The 23,654-nt window shown below is 40.6% G+C and overlaps 1 protein-coding gene across 6 annotated transcripts in view; it reads left to right on the top strand.

Moving 5' to 3' along the window:
* LOC124722015 (asparagine synthetase domain-containing protein 1) overlaps nt 1–23,654 on the top strand; it is a 73,832-nt gene that overhangs the window by 38,190 nt on the left and 11,988 nt on the right. For all 6 annotated transcript variants that reach the window (XR_007006426.1, XR_007006425.1, XM_047247193.1 and 3 more), the window contains 2 exons: nt 5,257–5,433; nt 11,779–12,020. Coding sequence is in view for 4 of the 6 variants with exons in the window: in XM_047247193.1 (XP_047103149.1) it covers nt 5,257–5,433; nt 11,779–12,020 (419 nt within the window). In the remaining 2 variants the exon portion in view is untranslated. The remainder of the gene's footprint in view (nt 1–5,256; nt 5,434–11,778; nt 12,021–23,654) is intronic.

The raw sequence follows: 23,654 nt of genomic DNA, 5'->3' as shown, positions 1-23,654 counted from the left end.
CAGTCTGTCAATCCTAAGGGCCTGGGTTTGGTTCCCGGCTGGGTCGGAGATTTTCTCCGCTCGGGGACTGGGTGTTGTGTTGTCCTAATCATCATCATCATCATCATCATCATCATCATCATTTCATCCTCATCGACACGCAATTCACTGAAGTGACGTCAAATCGAAAGACTTGCACCAGGTGGGCGGTCTACCCGACAGGAGGCCCTCGTCACACGCCATTTATTTATTTACTAAATCACCTGATCTAATCCCATAGAAAATGTGGTGCCTTGCCCACTCGTCACTAGTTAGCGTGTCTATGGGATGCAGCACTCCCGGAATGCTCAAACAAATAACATTAGTAGTTTTATTTCCAGAAATCAAATTGACAGTATTTAACTTGACTGTAGCAAATGTCGTTAGCGAGAGGTGACATGAAAACAGTACAGTTCCTGCTATACGCAGAGCCCAAGGAAACACTTGATTCAGATATGACAGCATAGCACTAATCATGTTGCAGACTTGGGCCGATCTGCGTGGCCAAGGCTAGCAGGAGTGTCATTTGTATGCACTTTTTGCAGGGGGCATGCATGGTGCTGCGTGGTCCGATTCCTCGCAACATTGGCCACCATTTCCTCACAGCCTTCACTGCTCTTGTGTTCCTCCTCTTCATTCTGGCGTTTGTGGTTATGCCAGAACAGAAACTGTCTGGTACTACATGGAATAGTGGGTGAAACATAGCAGTCAGCCTCTGTACCATTTGGTAGCTTTGTAGGATCTTTGGGTTCAATTGAGTACGGCATGTCTAAAGAAACTTAAGGGCTTTCTTTCTTGACTGATTGGGATCGTAATCAAGGCTAGAGGCATGTTACGCAGTATTAGGGTGGTGTCTCCTGGGAGTCTGGGAGTGACTAATTTTTTGTCCTGCGCGCTTAGTTAGAATGGTGTGCAAAGTTGGTCCCACAGAATAGTGCTACTCTCTCTCTCTCTCTCTCTCTCTCTCTCTCTCTCTCTCTATTTGAATATACTTACAGTTACTGCCATGAAGGAGTTTGACGTAAAGGAGGACAGCAAACAACACAGTACCACATGGAAAGTTAAGTTAGACATCCCAATTACACACTGTGTACTACAGTTAACAAACTCTGCCCTTTTTCCCAGTCCAAACCCTTTAAATGCTTGTAGAGTGAAACTGTACTGTTGGGTGTTGGCACATCCATTTTGCAGTGGAATAAAATTCATGAATATGCGCAGTTTTAACCTGAATATTTAAGAATCCATATTTAAAAATTATCATACCTTTTTAATAACAGTAAATATTATATCGGGAAGCCATTTTGGTTACATGGGGTTAATAATGAATAAAGAATCTTGAACACAAAGTGAAATAGAAAGGTTCATATGTATTGTGTTTGTCTTTTTAGGCTGCAAAATAAGGAATAAAATATGCCATTTGACCAGATGAGTTGTTAAGACAAACCCAAAATTAAAAGTGTTAATGAAACAGAATTTTCCCCATTCCATCCACACTCCTTTACTTTCCATCCAACAGTAAATAAAACATGGATGACTCAAAAGCACACTGTGAGGGTCATTTAAAGAGAATATGGATACAAACAAGAGATATTCATTGATGTTCATTGTCCACAGCTCGTGGTCTACATCTACATCTACATCGATACTCTGCAAATCACATTTAAGTGCCTGGCAGAGGGTTCATCGAACCACCTTCACAATTGAAACTTCCTGGCAGATTAAAAATGTGTGCCGGACTGAGACCCGAACTCGGGACCTTTGCCTTTCACTGGCAAGTGCTCTACCAACTGAGCCACCCAAGCATGACTCACGCCCCATCCTCACAGCTTTACTTCTGCCAGTATCTCGTCTCATACCTTCCAAACTTTACAGAAGCTCTCCTGTGAAGTTTCATATCAGCGCACACTCCGCTGCAGAGTGAAAATCTCCTTCTGGAAACATCCCCCAGGCTGTGCCTAAGCCATGTCTCTGCAGTATCCTTTCTTTCAGGAGTGCTATTTCTGCAAGTTTCGCAGGAGAGCTTCTGTAAAGTTTGGAAGGTAGGAGACGAGATACTGGCAGAAGTAAAGCTGTGAGGACGGGTCATGAGTCGTGCTTGGGTAGCTCAGTTGGTAGAGCACTTGCCCACGAAAGACAAAGGTCCCAAGTTCGAGTCTCGGTCCGGCACACAGTTCTAATGTGCCAGGAAGTTTCATATCAGCGCACACTCCACTGCAGAGTGAAAATCTCGTATAGCACGCTGAAAGAACGAACAGCTATATCTTTCCGTACAAACTCTGATTTCCCTTATTTTATCGTGATGATCATTTCTCCCTATGTAGGTCGGTGTCAGCAAAATATTTTTGCATTCAGAGTAGAAAGTTGGTGATTGGAATTTCGTGAGAAGACTCCGTCACAACGAACAATGTCTTTCTTTTAATGATGCCCAACCCAAATCCTGTATCATTTCTGTGATAATACAAAATGTGCTGCCCTTCTTTGAATCTTTTCGATGTACTCCATCAGTCTAATCTGGTAAGGATCCCACACCGTGCAGCAGTATTCGAAATGAGGATGGACAAGCGTAATGTAGACAGTCTCCTTAGTAGATCTGTCACATTTTCTAAGTGTCCTACCAGTAAAACACAGTATTTGGTTAGCCTTCCCCACAACATTTTCTGTGTGTTCCTTCCAATTTAAGTTGTTCGTAATTGTAATACCTAGGTATTTAGTTGAATTTATGGCTTTTGGAGTAGACTGATTTATTGTGTAACCAAAGTTCAACGAATTCCTTTTAGCACTTATGTGGATGACCTCACAGTTTTCATTATTTAGGGTCAACTGCCAATTTTCACACCATTCAGATATCTTTTCTAAATCCTTTTGCATTTTGTGTTGATCTTCTGATGACTTTATTAGTTGATAAATGACAGCATCATCTGCAAAAAACCTAAGACGGCTGCTCAGATTGTCTCCCAAATCATTCACATAGATATGGAACAGCAAGGGGCCTATAACACTACCTTGGGGAATGCCAGAAATCACTTCTTTTTTACTCGATGACTTTCCGTCAGTTACTACGAACTGTGACCTCTCTGACAGGAAATCATAAATCTCCGTCACATAACTGAGATGATATTCCTTAAGCACACAATTTCACTACTGGCCGCTTGTGTGGTACATTGTCAAAAGCATTCCGGAAATCCAGAAATACCGAATCGATCTTAAATTCTTTGTCAATAGCACTCAACACTTCATGTGAATAAAGAGCTATTGTGTTTCACAGGAATCCTATTGGCTAGCATTGCTGCCTCTGGATCACAAGGTGCCGGGTTTGGTACCCGGCCAAGTCCTGGGATTTTCTTCGCCCAGGGACTTGGTGTTTGTGTTGTCCTCATAACCTCGTTATCATTCGGGAAGTGCCGAGACTGGAAATGGAAAGATTTGGAACTTGTACAGGCAGTAATGACCACAATACTGAGTACCCAACGAACAACAACAACAACAACAACAACAACAACCACCACCACCACCACCACCACCACCATCATCATCATCATCATCATCATCATCATCATTGATATTCATCCATGGAAAATGAATCTAGAACTCAAGTGTAATAGTCATAAATGGACAGATATCTAAGGAAAAAATTTCAGTATCTTGTGCAGTCTTAATCACCTACAAAACAGTTCATTAACAGCCCAGACAATCTTGAAGGTTTATGATATCACCTAGGAAGATGGTATTCCTCACTACGTCAATCCTGCAAACCAAACCAGATGGTTATATGTCACTTACAATCTCAGTTAGGAACAGGTCTGGTGATCATGTTGGCCAAGAAAGCTGACAGTAATCTTGGACTGTGTGATAAGTAATTTTATTGGAAGAGCACATCTCCCCAACATAGTAATACGAGGTGTGACACTCTGGAAACAACTCATAACATCTGTGTCCACATGACTGACACCAGAGTTGTAGGGTCACTAGAAACTGTGTCCAACACACAAGGCTCTACTACTATTACGTATGTGTTCTACAAACCACCTTATATTAATGTTAGGCATTCTATGTCCTATTCCATTAGCATATTGCTTAGAGTTGCTTGTGGACATTACTGCCTGATAAAATCGGGTAGTTGTCTGTCTCCTGTTTGATGCCATAGCTACAAATGGCCGTAAATGAGGCCACTGTAGAAGCTTTTCTTAACAGTTAACACATGTTTGCATAATTGTTTCTTTCAGTTTTCATTCACTGTACAATTGGTGATGGAATGCATGTAACAGCTACTGAGAGAGAAGTTGGCATTCAAAATCCTTGTATGTAAACCAGATTTCAGAAAATAGTTCCTGATAGTCCTAGCTAACAGTCTGGGTGCATCATTGGTCCTAATTTATAAAGTGGTTGCAGTGAAATTAGGAATAGTTGTTTTTATGATGTGATAATACAGATGTGAATATGTACGTCCTGGGTGTCTGGAACCAGGCTGTTGAGAGCATATGTACCTTACCTGGACTGCAGATATTAGCGTTAATACACAGGTTAAACTTCATTTCTAGTGTGTTGGTCATTTCTTCAGAAGGACCATCAACTTCCTTAAGGCCATGACATGTTCTGCATCCTTGAGCACCTCATCACTATGGATCTATGGAACAAAAAGTCCATTTTATCTCATATTACCAGTTAACTGAAGTTCTGTTAATAGTTTTTGTTTATGCTGTAGGAGCATGTCACTATCCCAGTTGTATATTTGCATCAACAAACCATTCTTTCAAGTCGAGTACAGTTGGTATGGGTTCCGTATGTTGCTCCCATGAAGCCCACAGCATGATGCTTTGAATTGCCTTTGCTGCCCTCAGTTAGTGTCCCATGCAAGTAATGTGTTTCTGTGTCACTTGTTAGAGATGTTCATTCTTCATTTCCTAGCATAAGTAAAGGAACTTTGAATAAGTGTCTTGGTGCAGTTTTTTTTAAATGTAACGCCGAACATACTTTTAGTGGATGAGACATTTGCTTCTACTGTACAATAACATACATTAAAAATCTCTGTTATTAGCCATGCATTGTCAGCAGTAAATTGTTAAGTGTAAACATCAGTCAGTAAGTTAATTATTATTGTTGTTCTTTTTTGTTTGTTAATGGCTTTTTATAAGTTAATACGCCATCATATTTTTCGTAACTACGCCCACCAAACAATGTTGATGTTACAACCTGACATAGTTTAGCACTTAATTAATTTGTTTTTGTTTCTGATTGTAGGTGGATGTGACACGAGAGGAGTTGAAGAACAGATGTCTCCAAAGAATTTCTGATCTCATACATCCTCTTAAAACTGTTTTAGATGAGTCACTGGGCTGTGCTATATGGTTTGCCAGTAGAGGACAGGGAAGTCTGCTTGATTGTGACCAAAATATGCTCTGTTCATCACCATCCAGAGTAAATATACGTTGTCTTTTTTTTTTTTTATTATAAGCCAGATACAGTTAAACATGAGTATATACACTCCTGGAAATTGAAATAAGAACACCGTGAATTCATTGTCCCAGGAAGGGGAAACTTTATTGACTCATTCCTGGGGTCAGATATATCACATGATCACACTGACAGAACCACAGGCACATAGACACAGGCAACAGAGCATGCACAATGTCGGCACTAGTACAGTGTATATCCACCTTTCGCAGCAATGCAGGCTGCTATTCTCCCATGGAGATGCTCGTAGAGATGCTGGATGTAGTCCTGTGGAACGGCTTGCCATGCCATTTCCACCTGGCGCCTCAGTTGGACCAGCGTTCGTGCTGGACGTGCAGACCGCGTGAGACGACGCTTCATCCAGTCCCAAACATGCTCAATGGGGGACAGATCCGGAGATCTTGCTGGCCAGGGTAGTTGACTTACACCTTCTAGAGCACGTTGGGTGGCACGGGATACATGCGGACGTGCATTGTCCTGTTGGAACAGCAAGTTCCCTTGCCGGTCTAGGAATGGTAGAACGATGGGTTCAATGACGGTTTGGATGTACCGTGCACTATTCAGTGTCCCCTCGACGATCACCAGTGGTGTACTTGAAGTTGTGCGCCCTAAAACCACAAAAAAAAAAAAAAAACCTGTGGTGTACGGCCAGTGTAGGAGATCGCTCCCCACACCATGATGCCGGGTGTTGGCCCTGTGTGCCTCGGTGTATGCAGTCCTGATTGTGGCGCTCACCTGCACGGCGCCAAACACGCATACGACCATCATTGGCACCAAGGCAGAAGCGACTCTCATCGCTGAAGACGACACGTCTCCATTCGTCCCTCCATTCACGCCTGTCGCGACACCACTGGAGGCGGGCTGCACGATGTTGGGGCGTGAGCGGAAGACGGCCTAACGGTGTGCGGGACCGTAGCCCAGCATCATGGAGACGGTTGCGAATGGTCCTCGCCGATACCCCAGGAGCAACAGTGTCCCTAATTTGCTGGGAAGTGGCGGTGCGGTCCCCTACGGCACTGCATAGGATCCTACGGTCTTGGCGTGCATCCGTGCGTTGCTGCGGTCCGGTCCCAGGTCGACGGGCACGTGCACCTTCCGCCGACCACTGGCGACAACATCGATGTACTGTGGAGATCTCACGCCCCACATGTTGAGCAATTTGGCGGTACGTCCACCCGGCCTCCTGCATGCCCACTATACGCCCTCGCTCAAAGTCCGTCAACTGCACATACGGTTCATGTCCACACTGTCGCGGCATGCTACCAGTGTTAAAGACTGCGATGGAGCTCCGTATGCCACGGCAAACTGGCTGACAGTGACGGCGGCGGTGCACAAATGCTGCGCAGCTAGCGCCATTCGACGGCCAACACCGCGGTTCCTGGTGTGTCCGCTGTGCCATGCGTGTGATCATTGCTTGTACAGCCCTCTCGCAGTGTCCGGAGCAAGTATGGTGGGTCTGACACACCGGTGTCAATGTGTTCTTTTTTCCATTTCCAGGAGTGTATTATTAGTTATGCCAAGTGCCTTTTCTGTGCGTGGGGGATGCTAACTGTAACATAACTTTAATCTGTTGGATTGGTATACATGTACTGTCCTACGACACAAGCAGTTAATAAATGGTTTAATGGAGTGACATGAACTGTTAACTTTAACTTCAGGCTACAGTGCATATCTCTCCCTCCTAATTTTAGCTGTGCTACCATGTACAAAGGATAAAATATTTCGTCCTGACAGAGAAATGCTTCACTTCCTACATAAAATGCTCGCGTTTTTAGATGCAGTACACTTTTAGGCCATATAATTCTGTAAAAGGTGCCTCCAATGAGATGATTCCATCCCTTAAGTGCAGTTCTGGGAGATCTGAAAAATATCTTCCTATGCTTACCATAACCTGTAATTGTATTTGAAAACTACTAGTTACTTTAGATGCAGGAATCAGTGAAAGTCTTAAGTTTCACGTCAAGTGAATAGTATGGATGTCCCAACATGCTTCTTTTGCAATCTGGGCACCTACTAACATTTTTTTTCTCCCAATTTGTCTGTACAGTAACATACAGCACTAGACAAAAACATGGATTAAGGGGAGGTTTACTATCTTTGGCCTGAAAAAAGCATGTTCTTTGAGAATTTTTTTCTTGGGGTTTGTTATAGATATCAATGTCAAATTTGGTCATAATGTTTATTGATATTTTCTGTACAAACTGGAATTTTTTCGTCTGGAAATTTCAAAGAGCAAAGGCGGAAGTGCCATCGGAACGAAACAAAATTTAAATTTAGACCTAAACGCACGGTATGTCACAGGTCAGCCGGCTTGTCTGAAATCAAAATTGAGTTGACATTAGCGAAGTGTATAAGATTCTTTAGGAGTTGTACCTCGCTGAAGTTATTTGGACCATAGGAAACAAAATGGCAGCCATTTAAAAAAAAAAAAAAAATGGTTTTTTTCATCGATTTTTCTACTTTGTCGACCAAGTAAAAATATTTATAGTTGATGGATTGGAATAAAAGTGGCACAACTCCTAGACAATTTAGTTAGCTTTGTCAGAAACAAAGAATCATGCCAATTGGTTCCGTAGATTTGAAGTTACTATACCGTGCGATAAAAAAAGTCATTTTGAGAAAAATGTGTTTGAAGTTTTGCCTACATATAAATGCAACATTATGCAACGTACGTTCAATCTGCTGTTCCGGTTCCATAATTAGTCCTTCCTCTTCCTCATAGTGGGCGTTCTGCTCGATCTGGGCTATCCTGTGCTGCTCCAGAGCCACTTGTACGGCTGGTGAGAAGCCGTTGGAATCCGGTGGTCATCAGAATGCTTGGTGAACTGTGTCGAATAGAGTCCCAGGGTGACGTCCATCGTTGTCATGATCTTCAGAATTGCTTAATACCCTTTGTTGAAGCTGCTCACCGACAGGAAAGCCGCAATCTCCACAGTCTTTGCACCAGAATGCAAATGCTTGGGGGCTAACTTCCAAACACACGCATTCAAATTGTCATTTGAATTTTGTTTCCTCCCAAGCAGCAGTACAATAACTCGTCCTCCGAAATAAAAAAAACTGGTGCATGAAAAAGGCTGATTTCAGGCAGGTGCATTTTTTTTGTTCAACCACGAATAACAAACATGTCCGTTCCGTATTTGGAAAAACTGTTTCAGGGGTGGGTTCTAAACACTTTTATGGATCCAAATATGCAATTAAAAAAAATCTATTTTTTTGAACCAAAAGATAATAAACTCCCCCTTAATGAAGGATTCAAAATATTGTGTTCAAGGAAAAGAGAACATTATATAGTAGGAACAAACTGAATGAAGCAGTGCAATTATTAAGACACTGACCTGATATTTGAGAGAATGGAATGTGTTCTGTCCAGCCATCCTGATTTAGTTTTCTGAAATTGTCCCAGGCAAATCCCGGGATGGTTCTTTCATCATGATCACAGCTGACCACCTGTCCTGTGCTCTTAAAAGCATTCTTATATGTTTTGTATTTGTGTACTTCTAGTTTTTTTATTTTCAGTGCATTATGACAACTAATTGTATGTCATTGTGAGATTATCTTTGTATGATAAATAAAATAAAATCAAATCTGAAAAGTTTAGGACAAACAAAGAGGTAGGACTAAATTCATATTGCACGGCGTACTGTGCTGTCTTGAGGAAAGTGATTAAAAATGAAAAAAGCTCTGTATAATATCCAAAATTAACAGTTTAGATAATGAAATAAAATCTATTGGGAATAGTTAGAAAGGAAAGCAGAAAGCTAGTTAGATATCAAAGGAAACTGCCAAACACTCTCTCTCTCTCTCTCTCTCTCCTCTCCTCTCTCTCTCTCTCTCTCTCTCTCTCTCTCTCTCTCTCTCTCTCTCTCTCTCTCTCCCCCCCCCCCTTCCCCCTCCCCTCCTTCCAGTTCCATATCATATGAGATACCACAAATATTTTTCATTAACACACAACTACCCAACCAGAGAACATTTTGCTCTTCTCCTCTGACTTTATCTATATGGCACATGATTCCAAATGTTTTTCTGTATTTAGATAGCCAGTAAATGCATGCTCCACTGTTTTATAAACATTGAGCAATAATGGGATGCAAATTTAACGTTACTCACATTTATCGGACTTAATTCATTGGCCTTGTACTAGTGTACAAATACAAGGAACACCATCAGAATTATGTAAAGCATATTTCTAAATGTAATGCTTCATTCATGAAACAGTAAATATTTTCACACGTCCTGAAAGTTTTGCAAGTATTTTTACTTTTATCATTACCTGGTAATGTGCTTTTTTTTCCCTTGATCGTTGTCATTCATTTGCCATCTGATGATTTTTACAATCATTTTCCTTTCGTAGTGTGAACCCATAAATAGTCCCTGTTAAGTGAAGTAAGTAAAAGGAAAATAATATGCATAATCAGAATACCAAGAGAAAAAAATGTCATTACTCTACATTAAGGTACTGTTTGCACAAAAAGAGGTACACAATGCTGTCACCAAAGTTTTTGATTGAAGATAAAATGTCTGAGAGACAGGAAAGTTAAATTTGAAAACAAACTGAAAAAAAATTTTTCTTCACTACTCCTCCTATTCCATTGACAAATTCCCTATTTTTGTAATGTATAAATGTGGTGGGTAGGAATTACTAATTCTAACTCACGCGTGTGAAGTTTCAGTCCTGTACCCTGCAATTATTTGGTGCGTGCTTTGGCATGGTGAGCTGGAGCATTGTCGTGGTGGAGGAACCAAGTATCCATTCTTGATTTCGGTTGCAGATTCTTCAAAGATTGCATGACTTTGGGCAGACACTGTTCAGTGTTCCACGTAGCTGTGACTGTCTGCTGTGTGTGCGAAACATCATGCTTTACAAATGTACTTGATTTGGGGGGGGAAAAAAAAATGAAGAACAGCTACGATTTTCTTCTTTACTGATCAGGATTTTCTGACAGCTATGGGTGTGTCGTCATCTTCAAGACCCAGACTTCGTTTTGAGTTTTAGTCAGCATGTTATAATAGTACAGCCAAGTCTGATCACCTGTCATGATGTTATTTGCATACTGAGATTGTCCCTTAGAAAACTTCTTTAACATCTCCTGGCACCAAGTCACATGTTGTGTCATCTGCACTTCCGTTGGTCTATGTGGCACCCAGAGACAACAAACTTTCTTTACTTGCAAATGATCATGCAGAATCGAACAAATTGCTGGTGCATTTAGCCATAAAATATCCTCTGTCTGCTTATAGGTCACTCGCCTGTCTTTGTCTAGCATTTTCCTCACAGAATCAATGTTTTCCTCCGTAACTGATGATCGTGGCATTCCTGTCCTTTCCGTGTCCTCTAGAGTGAAATTTCTTCTTGGAATTTTCTGTGCCACTTGACTGTAGTTGTACGATCTAGACACACATCACTTAGTGCAAGAGTCATTTCTTCAAAGCACTGGCCTATGTTTTAAATAAAGCGTGAAGTTGTACTGCAGAACTGCCAGAGTCTCACTTCTTGACCACGATGCCATAACAAGCACTTCAAACTAACCCTGCTAAATGACTGTTGTCACAGACTGGCACAGCGGCTGCAATGAAAGTATGAAGTATTCTCAGAACACAGCAACAATCAGCCTCCTGCGACTTATTGTTGCATCATATTGCAAAACTTTCTTAGTACCCTTTGTATTTAGATGTGAATGTTTAATGCGGGTGTAAATGACTTGTTCCTCATCATTGCAATTGTACAAATGATCCGCGTGGCACACGAGACTGACTAACTGTGGGTTTTTCACCAGTTATTTTTTCCTGTTTGCAAGGTAATCAATATGAATAATTCCTTTTGTGTTTGAGAAAACTGTCTGTAGTTTTTAAAAGGGTTGAAGTAAATAAATAATTAATAAAGCTGGTGATTATACCAGTATCATCCAAACATTACTCAAGAAACCATTTCCTCACCCGATTTTGTAACATAAGAATTGAAACTGAAATCGTACAATGATTTTTTTTCTTTCTTCCTTCCTTTCTGTTTTTTAACTGCTCATCATGCATATCTTCTCCTTTTCATATGATCATTCATTAAGGGTTGTAGAAGAAATTAAAAAATGACAATATAACGCAAGTAGTGGAGAACATTTAAAAAGTGGTCCAAAATTTTTGCCCTATTAGCTGTTTATTTCAGATTGAAGTTCTATGTGGGTTCTTTTTTCATGAGCTTACAGAAAGTGATACTGCAAGTAACTGTGGAAAGCTAGTATGTTAAAATTATTTTGCTTACATTTTTATGTAAATAGGATGTGATTTAGACCAACAGATTCAACTTGAATGTTGCAGATCCTTCTAGTTGGCATGGGTGCAGATGAACAACTGGGTGGTTATCGTCGACACAGATCCGCACTCCGGACTGGTGGATGGCCAGCATTGCAAGAGATGTTGAAGTCAGATTTAGACAATATTTCGTCTCGGAATCTTGGAAGAGATGATCGGGTTGTTGCTGATCATGGCTGTCAAGCTCGCTTCCCTTTTCTGGATGAGGCTGTTGTTAGTTTCCTCACATCACTCCACCCGTGGGAAAAGTATGTACTTATTAGAAATCTAGTTTCTGAAACTAAGTGTAATTGTTCTGAAAGGATCACAGTGTATGGAACAAAAGTGCTTAAGAAATTGATGATCGACACTTTGGATGAAAATTTTACTTCGTGTTGATTTATTATATTTTTATTAATCTGAGCGGGTAAGAGGAATTTTTTTCTAGAATGGTACATTCACTCATGCAGTTCAGAAAGAGCATTAATGAACTGCAAGAGTATCCAAGATAATGTCCCAGAATTAATTTCATGTATTAACTATGCACACGCAGTTATTGGAGCAGAAAATAGGCTGAAACAAGGAGTGAATAGTAGAGAATTCTTAAATTCCATTGGGAATATACATTAACAGATAGGCTAGACTCTAGTGGTGGAAACTTAATTATTGCCGTAAAGAGCCTCATATTTAGTAGGGTTTTTACAGATTCCGAAATTGAAATAATTTATCCTGAGGTATCACTGATAGATCAAACATGGTAATAGGGTGCTTTTATTGATCGTTGGTTGAGTAGCTGTAATAGTAGCTGAAATGCTTCAGGAAATGTTTGCAGAATGCCCTGATCATGCTATGACAGGGTGTATACACCCTGGGACAAATGGGAAAAGTTCGGGAAGTCTTTCATCCGGGAGAAAACTGGGAAAAACCTGGGAGTTTATTAGAAGTACAGAAATTTTTCATTGTTTTAGTTTTCAGTTAAATTTTTGTAATTTTGACTGGTAAGGATTGATATGCTAACAACGAATTTTACTTTAGCCCACTAGTGCAGAATAATGCTGCAGCAATAAAACAGAAATCAGCAAATAACAATAAAATAAAAATGTTATGGCCATGAAAATATGCTATTTACAACAACAAAACACAGTGCACACAGAAATGTCTGTCGACAGCAAAGTGTGTCAAAGGCTTTAAGACGAAGACTTTGCAGTACTTCGTAACTAGAAACTACTTTCGGTGAGCTTGGCGCCACAACTGTTTACATTAGGTTCATCTGAGCAGTTGCCAGCAGGCTCATGAACATGCACAGGGTTGAAGTTACGTATGGGTGGCACCTTCTCCCCCTCCTGGCTACTTGAAGTATGGCTGTTAGTAGCATAAGCAGTAGCAGCGAGCTGTCAGATGCCACCCAGAACTGTGTTTCTGCCGTGCCCAGTCTGCCAGATTTGCACAAGCGCAGAGCAGTCAGAGTTATAATGGGGAGTAGTAGCCACGTGACCCGTTTTTACGTTTTGTGATTTTATGCTGTTTTCTCTTCGTTTACAGCTCTCACGTCAAATGAAAACAAAACATATTTTTGTTGCTGGGAGCTATTACGTGAATTAAAGTACATCCACATAATTTCAGAAGGCTAAAATATGTTCTTAGTTTCAGTTTACTGATTCTTATTTTATTTCCACATTATTGGCAATCAAGCATTAATTGTCTTGCAGAACAAAGAAGTTTTTTTCAGTTTGTTAAATGAAGTTTGCTTGTATTGATCTTTTCCATAAAGGCAGTCAGTTTATTTGAAATGAAGTGTTTCGTTCCACACTATTGGCTAGGTTTAGCTGTTTGCTGAATGTCAAGTGCATGTTTTCATCTTCTGATATGTATGACATTCTCCATAACAAAGAATCAAACATGAGGTAATGTAGTACTGATACTCCAAGAAAATTGGCGTCCTGAAAAGCTTAATACCAAGTAGGGACGTACATCAGTGTGAACGTGGACATACAAATATGCACTTTAAGCCAAATTGCACATTTCAGTACTTGTGGAGTATTCACTGATGTCCTGTTTCTAAGATGTCTCAATGCTATATATGTATGAACATATGTAAGTGTTCACCTGAAGGTGACTAAGCATGCAACTTTGGTCAGTAGAATTGAATGAAATGCTTTATTTCAAATATGTTGACAACTGTAGCTGGATTTTAAAAACCTTTTTTCCGTGAAACTCATGTTTTTCGATCACAAGACGTGTTTCAACACTTGTTCGGTATCTCCTCAAGGCTTGACGTTATTTCTTAATTTCTGTTGTTTATGCCTTAAATTTACAGAACACCATTCTTCAATAAAGTATAGACTGGCAGCACACCATGTTTTATCATTGTAACTCCCCACAAGGATTTATATTTACTCCTGGAGTCAAACAAAAACTGGCTTCCCAGATAAAATTTTTAATTTTTTATAAAGTTTGAAAAGTCATCAAAAACATTGTCCTTAGTTCTGGTGTATACAAACTACTTTTTATTTTGGCAAGAAAGCTGTATTCCTTCTTGCTATCTTTTTGCAGTGCTGTGAGGATGTAAACCGGATAGGAAATGCTATATAACAGTTATTTCAGGTTACACAAAAAAGACCTACGTTAAAGTCGCCACATAGAAAAACATTAAGGTACTGTGAGTTGTAGAGTGTAGTTTTGAAATGAATGTTATGCCAACGACAGCTTTCTTAATTTGCATTCCTTGTCTGGATAGGATATGATAAAACAATTGCCTTAAGTAGAATTACTTGGTATGTCCCCTCCGAACAGCATGTTGCAATGGTGCACATGGTCACAAGATGATGCACCAGTACACATGAAGAGTACATCATCTTAGCTGTGTAATCGCAGTAACATCTGTTTTTTGATGCTCTCTGGCAACTGCTCAAATGAATCTATTTCTAACAGGTTGCAGGAAAATATTGTGATTGGCGATTCAAGAAGCATTACTTTCAAAGTAAATTTCCTTTTACACAATATGAATTACATTATGTGTGAGAACATGCGATGAATTTCTTAAATCACAGATCATTTGAGTCTCTTTCACAACTTAGCACTTTTTTGAGAACCAGCCACTTAAAAAAAATTTCGGGTGTAGAATACCAGCTATTTAGGTCATTATTTAAAATTTTGCTGGCACATATATGTTTGATATATCTTAATGAATAATACTTGCAAGAAAAAAAAAAGCAATATTACTTGTGAAAGCTTAGCTTTTCTTGTAGCTATATTAATTTAAACGACGAACTTTTCCTATTTGTGTGTTCGTGTTACTTAACAGTGGCATTGCTATTGGATGACTACATCACGTGTCCTATGCTCTGAATATGTGCTGTCATTGGCTGCAAGCTCATGTGATACGAATTACGATTGGCTGACAAAAGCACATCACAGGTGTACAAAACCTGTATCATTTGTATGATTGGTAAGTTTTACACCACCATGGGAATGTATACTGCCACTTATGGTGGAAAAGTGTATTTTCACCCAGTGAAAAGTGTTTTTCTACCCAGTAAATCTGGGAAGAATCCAGTACTTTTTTCTTGTCCACTTTTGGATGAGAGGAGAACTCTCAGTTACTGGAAGAAGGTAGCAGTCAACATAATGTCAAGAATGGTGCTGAACTATTACATATTATTGACCATTTGCCTTCTTTACCACAATCCTCACATACTCATTCCATTTCATCTTGCTTCAGGGTGTTATGCCCTGATATTTAAATAATATGACTATGTCAGACAGGGCAATAATAATGCTATATCCGAACATTACAGGTTTGTTTTTCCTGCTCATCTGCATTAACTTACAGTTTTTTTACATTAAGAGCCAGCTGCCATTCATCACACCAACTAGAAATTTAGTCTAGGTGATCTTGTATCAACTTAGTCACTTATCTTTGACACCTTCCTTGTACACCACAGCATCATCAGTGAACAACTGCAGCTTGTTGCCCACCCTGTCTGCCAGATCATTTATGAATATAGAAAATAGCAATGGCCTTATCACACCTCCTGTGGCACTCCTGATATTACCACCCCCCACCCCCTCCCACCCCGTCTCCAATAAACACCCACCTTCGAGGACAACATAGTGTGTTCTATTACTTAAGAAGTCTGGGAGCCAGTCACATATCTGGGAGCCTATTCCTTATGCACGTACCTTCATTAACAGTCTGCTGTGGAGTACAGTGTCGAATGCTCTTCAGAAATCTAGAAATACGGAATCTGCCTGTTGCCCTTCATCCATAATTTGCAGTATACCGTGAGAAAAGAGCAAGCTGGATCTTGCATGAGCAATGCTTTCTAAAGTTGTGCTTTTTGATCTGTAGGAAATTTATTATATTCAAACTCAGAATATGCTCTAGAATTCTGTAGCAAACCAAATTTTGTGGGTCTCTTCTTTTACCCTTCTTATACACAGGAGCCGCCTGCACTTTTTTGCAGTCACTTAGCACTTTGTGCTGGTCGAGAGATTCACGATATATGCAAATTAAGTGGCCAGTGACACAGAGTACACCTTGTAAAACTGAATTGGGATTCCATCTGGACCTAGTGACTTATCTGTTTTCAACTCTTTCAGTTGTTTCTCTACGCCAGGGATGCTTATTACTATGGCATCCATACGGGACTCTGTGCGATGGTAAAATGATGGTATATTTGTACGTTTCTCCTGCGTGAACAATTTCTTAAAAGTGGAATTTAAAACTTAAGCTTTCCTTTTGTTGTCTTCTACTGTCAAACCAGACTAGCCAGTGACTGGATGGAAGCCTTAGACCCGTTCAGAGATTTTACATAGGTATAGAGATTTTACATAGGTATAGAGATTTTACATAGGTATAGAGATTTTACATAGGTATAGAGATTTTACATAGGTATAGAGATTTTACATAGGTATAGAGATTTTACATAGGTATAGAGATTTTACATAGGTATAGAGATTTTACATAGGTATAGAGATTTTACATAGGTATAGAGATTTTACATAGGTATAGAGATTTTACATAGGTATAGAGATTTTACATAGGTATAGAGATTTTACATAGGTATAGAGATTTTACATAGGTATAGAGATTTTACATAGGTATAGAGATTTTACATAGGTATAGAGATTTTACATAGGTATAGAGATTTTACATAGGTATAGAGATTTTACATAGGTATAGAGATTTTACATAGGTATAGAGATTTTACATAGGTATAGAGATTTTACATAGGTATAGAGATTTTACATAGGTATAGAGATTTTACATAGGTATAGAGATTTTACATAGGTATAGAGATTTTACATAGGTATAGAGATTTTACATAGGTATAGAGATTTTACATAGGTATAGAGATTTTACATAGGTATAGAGATTTTACATAGGTATAGAGATTTTACATAGGTATAGAGATTTTACATAGGTATAGAGATTTTACATAGGTTGGGTATTTTTTTGGGTTCTCTGCCAGATATTTAGTCGAGGTATGATGGTGGTAGCTGTTGGATGATTCGCGCATAGATCTTTTCACAGACACATGAATTTGTACTAATCTTTGCCTGTCGCCATTTGCACATCCTCTTTTGAAGCTAGAGTGCAACGGCCTTTGCTTCCTCAGCAGTTTCTGAATTTCTTTATTAAACCATGGTGGGTCTTTTCATCATTAATTCAGTTACTAAGCACATACTTGTCCAATGCATGATTTACAATCTGTTCAAACTTTTCCCACAGTTCCCCTATAGACAACTTTCTGGAACTAAATAATTACTCCATCAATAAACACTTCCGGGCTAAGTTGCCATGGTCGATCTGTAGAACTTCTTCTCCCTGACGTTTCGTTCTCAACTGCGGAGAACATCTTCCGAGGTGAGTCAACGACTGGCTGATAGGAGCTGGGGCCGCCGCTTATATGGATATCGTAGAGGGCGCCACCGCACGTCACGTGACGTCGATGTGCAGCTATCTCTGGCTATCGTCTGTTCTCTCGATTGCAGGCAATCGATTGTCACGTGATTGATGCAACGTCGACCGCCATATCTTATCCAATTTTAATCCTTCTTCTTTACGATTAAAATTGTATTGATGTTTGTGGATTTCAGTTGCCTCTCTATACATACGTGTATAATAATGCGATGTCCTCGCTAGCACGCTTGTTTCACCAAATTTTATTTCGTGATCTCCATCCTTAAAAACATGTTCCGCTACTGCCGATTTGTCGATATGTCCCAAGCGACAGTTTCTTTTATGCTCCGTCAACCGTGTGTTGATGCTTCTTTTTGTAGTTCCTATGTAAACCCTGCCACAACTGCATGGAATTTTATATACCCCTGGGGTGGCTAGTGGGTGACGAGCATCTTTTGTTGATCTTAGGCATTCACTAATTTTCTTAGTAGGTCTGAAAATGGTCTCTACGTGAAACTTGGCTAGTGCTTTCCCAATGCGATCCGTGATATAATGGATGAACGGAAGAAATACTTTTCCATCTGATGGTTGTTGCTGTCTCCTATTTTTAGGCATTTTTCTATTTGGGTGAAGTGCTCGGTTAATCTCGTTTTTCATATAACCATTTTTCGCAAAGGCCATTCGTAAATGATTTAGTTCTTCTTGTAAGTAGCCTGGTTCACAAATATTATTGGCCCTATCCACTAATGTTCTTATGACCCCCCTCTTTTGCCTAGGGTGGTGGTTTGAGTTCTTATGGAGGTAGCGAGCAGTATGTGTACCTTTCCTGTAGATCTTATGGCCTAAGGTCCCATCCGCCCGTTTGATAACTGATACATCCAAGAAGTTAAGTTGTCCGTTCTTCTCCTTCGCCATAGTAAATTTAATCTTTGGGTTGATGCTATTTAAGTGTACCAGGAAATCATTCAAGTCTTCTTCCTCATGATTCCATATTACAAAGGTATCATCCACATACCGATACCACTTCGAGGGGCTTTTTTTGGCCAACTGCAGTGCTTGATGTTCAACATATTCCATGAATAAATTCGCAATTGCGGGACTTAGGGGGCTTCTCATGGCTACCCCATCGATCTGTTCATAAAATTCACCATTGTACTGAAAATAGGTCGAGGATAGACACTGTTGGAACAAGGCTACTACATCAGTAGGGAACATATCGGCTATATGGGAGAGAGCTTCATCAACTGGAACCATCGTGAACAAAGACACTATATCAAAACTGACAAGGATGTCATTGGGACTGACAGTAATTTCCCTCAATTTCTCAATGAAGTGTAGAGAGTTTTTAATATGACTCTCAGTTTTGCCTATGTAAGGTTGTAACAAAGAGGCAAGGTGTCTGGCTAGTTCTTGGGTAGGAGCTCCAATTGCGCTGACTATTGGTCTCAAAGGAACATCAGGCTTATGTATCTTTGGTAATCCATATAATCTCGGAGGATAAGCCTCCGTTTTACAAAGATACTTTTTAACTTCTGTAGGAATGGAAGACTGTTTTATCAGACGATTGGTGGCATTCAGCACATTCGTTGTGGGATCCTTTTTCAACTTCTTGTATGTGCTGGGTTCCAGGAGATCACTGCAGACAAGAATGTTATTATAGTTGCCGCTCACAAGGGAAATGTTACTGTTTTAATGAATACTGAGGATTATCACAAGAAGATCAGTGATCTCCTGGAACGCAGTACATACAAGAAGTTGAAAAAGGATCCCACAACGAATGTGCTGAATGCCACCAATCGTCTGATAAAACAGTCTTCCATTCCTACAGAAGTTAAAAAGTATCTTTGTAAAACGGAGGCTTATCCTCCGAGATTATATGGATTACCAAAGATACATAAGCCTGATGTTCCTTTGAGACCAATAGTCAGCGCAATTGGAGCTCCTACCCAAGAACTAGCCAGACACCTTGCCTCTTTGTTACAACCTTACATAGGCAAAACTGAGAGTCATATTAAAAACTCTCTACACTTCATTGAGAAATTGAGGGAAATTACTGTCGGTCCTAATGACATCCTTGTCAGTTTTGATATAGTGTCTTTGTTCACGATGGTTCCAGTTGATGAAGCTCTCTCCCATATAGCCGATATGTTCCCTACTGATGTAGTAGCCTTGTTCCAACAGTGTCTATCCTCGACCTATTTTCAGTACAATGGTGAATTTTATGAACAGATTGATGGGGTAGCCATGAGAAGCCCCCTAAGTCCCGCAATTGCGAATTTATTCATGGAATATTTTGAACATCAAGCACTGCAGTCGGCCAAAAAAAAGTCCCTCGAAGTGGTATCCGTATGTGGATGATACCTTTGTAATATGGAATCATGAGGAAGAAGACTTGAATGATTTCCTGGTACACTTAAATAGCATCAACCCAAAGATTAAATTTACTATGGCGAAGGAGAAGAACGGACAACTTAACTTCTTGGATGTATCAGTTATCAAACGGGCGGATGGGACCTTAGGCCATAAGGTCTACAGGAAAGGTACACATACTGATCGCTACCTCCATAAGAACTCAAACCACCACCCTAGGCAAAACAGGGGGGGTCATAAGAACATTAGTGGATAGGGCCAATAATACAGGGTTATTACAAACGATTGAAGCTATTTCACAGCTCTACAATAACTTTATTGTTTGAGATATTTTCACAATGCTTTGCACACACATACAAAAACTCAAAAAGTTTAGTGATTCGGCAGACATCAAGCCGATAATGAAGTTCCTCCCACACTCGGCGCAGCATGTCCCCATCAATGAGTTCGAAAGCATCGTTGATTCGAGCTCGCAGTTCTGGCACGTTTCTTGGTAGAGGAGGTTTAAACATTGAATCTTTCACATAACCCCACAGAAAGAAATCTCATGGGGTTAAGTCGGGAGAGCGTGGAGGCCATGACATGAATTGTTGATCATGATCTCCATCACGACTGATCCATCGGTTTTCCAATCTCCTGTTTAAGAAATGCTTCTGCTTTAGCCTTTTCCGTAAGATTTTCCAAACCGTCGGCTGTGGTACGTTTAGCTCCCTGCTTGCGTTATTCGTCGACTTCCGCGGGCTACGCATGAAACTTGCCCGCACGCGTTCAACTGTTTCTTCGCTCACTGCAGGCCGACCCGTTGATTTCCCCTTACAGAGGCATCCAGAAACTTTAAACTGCGCATACCATCGCCGAATGGAGTTAGCAGTTGGTGGATCATTGTTGACCTTCGTCCTGAAGTGTCGTTGCACTGTTATGATTGACTGATGTGAGTGCATTTCAAGCACGACATACGCTTTCTCGGCTCCTGTCGCCATTTTGTCTCACTGCGCTCTTGAGCGCTCTGGTGGCAGAAACCTGAAGTGAGGCTTCAGCCGAACAAAACTTTGAGTTTTTCTACGTATCTGTAGTGTGTCATGACCATATGTCAATGAATGGAGCTACAGTGAATTTATGAAATCGCTTCAATCATTTGTAATAGCCCCGTATTTGTGAACCAGGCTGCTTACAAGAAGAACTAAATCATTTACGAATGGCCTTTGCAAAAAATGGTTATATGAAAAACGAGATTAACCGAGCACTTCACCCAAATAGAAAAATGCCTAAAAATAGGAGACTGCAACAACCATCAGCTGGAAAAGTATTTCTTCCGTTCATCCATAATATCACGGATCGCATTGGGAAAGTACTAGCAAAGTTTCACATAGAGACCATTTTCAGACCTACTAAGAAAATTAGTGAATGCCTAAGATCAACAAAAGATGCTTGTCACCCACTAGCCACCCCAGGGGGTATATAAAATTCCGTGCAGTTGTGGCAGGGTTTACATAGGAACTACAAAAAGAAGCATCAATACACGGTTGACGGAGCACAAAAGAAACTGTCGCTTGGGACATATCGACAAATCGGCAGTAGCGGAACATGTTTTTAAGGATGGAGATCACGAAATAAAATTTGGTGAAACAAGCGTGCTAGCGAGGACGTCGCATTATTATACACGTATGTATAGAGAGGCAATTGAAATCCACAAACATCAATACAATTTTAATCATAAAGAAGAAGGATTAAAATTGGATAAGATATGGCGGTCAACGTTGCATCAATCACGTGACAATAGATTGCCTGCAATCAAGAGAACAGAAGCCAGAGATAGCTGCACATCGACGTCACGTGACGTGCGGTGGCGCTCTCTACGATATCCATATAAGTGGCAGCCCCAGCTCCTATCAGCCAGTCATTGACTCACCTCGGAAGATGTTCTCCGCAGTTGAGAACGAAACGTCAGGGAGAAGAAGTTCTACAGATCGACCACGGCAACTTAGCCCGGAAGTGTTTATTGATGAAGACGCCAGCCGTGAAAGCCTACATGGAATAAATAATTGCTGTTCATTGTCTGAGTGTGATACTAACAACTGTTTATCTGCTCTTTCTAGCAGAAACACTCTCCTAGGCATCTTGGCTCATCTATTAATTTCCATAACCATAGTTGCTATGATGCTATTGTGATCACTAATCCCAGTCTCGATACTGACACAATCGATAAGGTCCAGCTTATTTCTAGCTACAAGGTCCAAGGTACTCCTATTGCATGTGGGCTGCTGAACTAACTGCTCAAGACAGTTTTTTGGAAAATGTGTTCAAAGCTACTTCACAAGATTGTCTTTCTGTGTGCCCTGCAATGAATCCATACATGTCCCATTCTATACTCAGTTGATTAAAGTTGCCACCAACTAATATATCAAGATCTGGGTATTTATGCACAACTGACCATAGACTTTCTTTGAACATCTCTAGAACTATCACAGTGGAGTAGTGTAGTCAGTAAAGACATCCAGCAATTAACTTGGTTTCACCTAGACTTGTTATGTGTGACCAGATAACTCCAGTATTGCACTCAATTTCAACCTCAGTAGAGAGAACATTTTTCCCAACTGCAATGAACACTCCCCCCTCCTACAGCATCTAATCTCTCTTTCCAATAAATATTCCAAGATTCACTAAATATTTTGGAGCTTTTTATTTGGGTTTTAGCCAGTTTCAGTCCCAAGAATAATTTGAGGTTGGGAACTTTCCTGGAGAGCAGTAAATTTGAGAACTTTGTTATGAATACTTCAACAGTTTACTGATAAAACTTTTTCATTTGAACTGTCTTTACTCTGAATGCAATCTGATTTCCCTAGATGCGTATGGACCAGTGTGTGTTATTGAGAGTACCTCAGACTACTGCCTAGTCTAATAAGTCCCTTGTGGACTCCACAAGTACTCTGCTATACGAGTAGCTGCTCCCTTTGTGTAGTGCAACCCTGACCTACCAAGGGGAGTCCTACAAATCCCCAGCCAATAATGCAGGTCCAGAAATCTGCAGCCAAGACAGTCACAGAGGTGACGAAGTCCTCGGTTGACATCGTCTACCAAAGGACTGCAATCAGCTCTGGGAAAAATGCAGCACATTGCGAGCTCTGCTTGCACCTTGCGTGCGAGGATAGCTGTCTTTACAACCTTTGCCATCCACCTGTAAGATCTGAGGATGGCCTCCGAACCCGCGTGACAGGTGTCGTTGCTGCCATTGTGAGCGACAACTTGCATATGATTGCACCCTGTATGCTCAGTAGCTGCAACAAGGCTGCCTCCACATCGCAGACGAGGCCCCTCGGCAGACATACCGAGAGAACAATGGCTTTCTTTCCAGCCTTGAACACTATCTTCCTAAAGGGCTCTGTAACACGCGTAACATTGGAGCTCCCAATAAGTAGTAAACCCCTGACCACGTGTGCTTGCTCAGACCCTGCTGAAGGAACAGCCACCTGCTCTCTCACAGGGTGAATAGGCGAGGACATATGGCCATCCTCCATGTTGGCCCCCCCGTCTCGAGGGATGCAAACACATTACTACCTGCCACTCCCTTGCGGGTACACTAGAAGGTGACTTGGCAGTAGAGCCTGTGAGCGAAACAAGTGATGCCTGA

Source organism: Schistocerca piceifrons, chromosome X, assembly GCF_021461385.2.
Source record: "Schistocerca piceifrons isolate TAMUIC-IGC-003096 chromosome X, iqSchPice1.1, whole genome shotgun sequence".
In the NCBI taxonomy this organism is placed as follows: domain Eukaryota; kingdom Metazoa; phylum Arthropoda; class Insecta; order Orthoptera; family Acrididae; genus Schistocerca; species Schistocerca piceifrons.
This window is presented reverse-complemented; position numbering and strand designations above follow the sequence as displayed.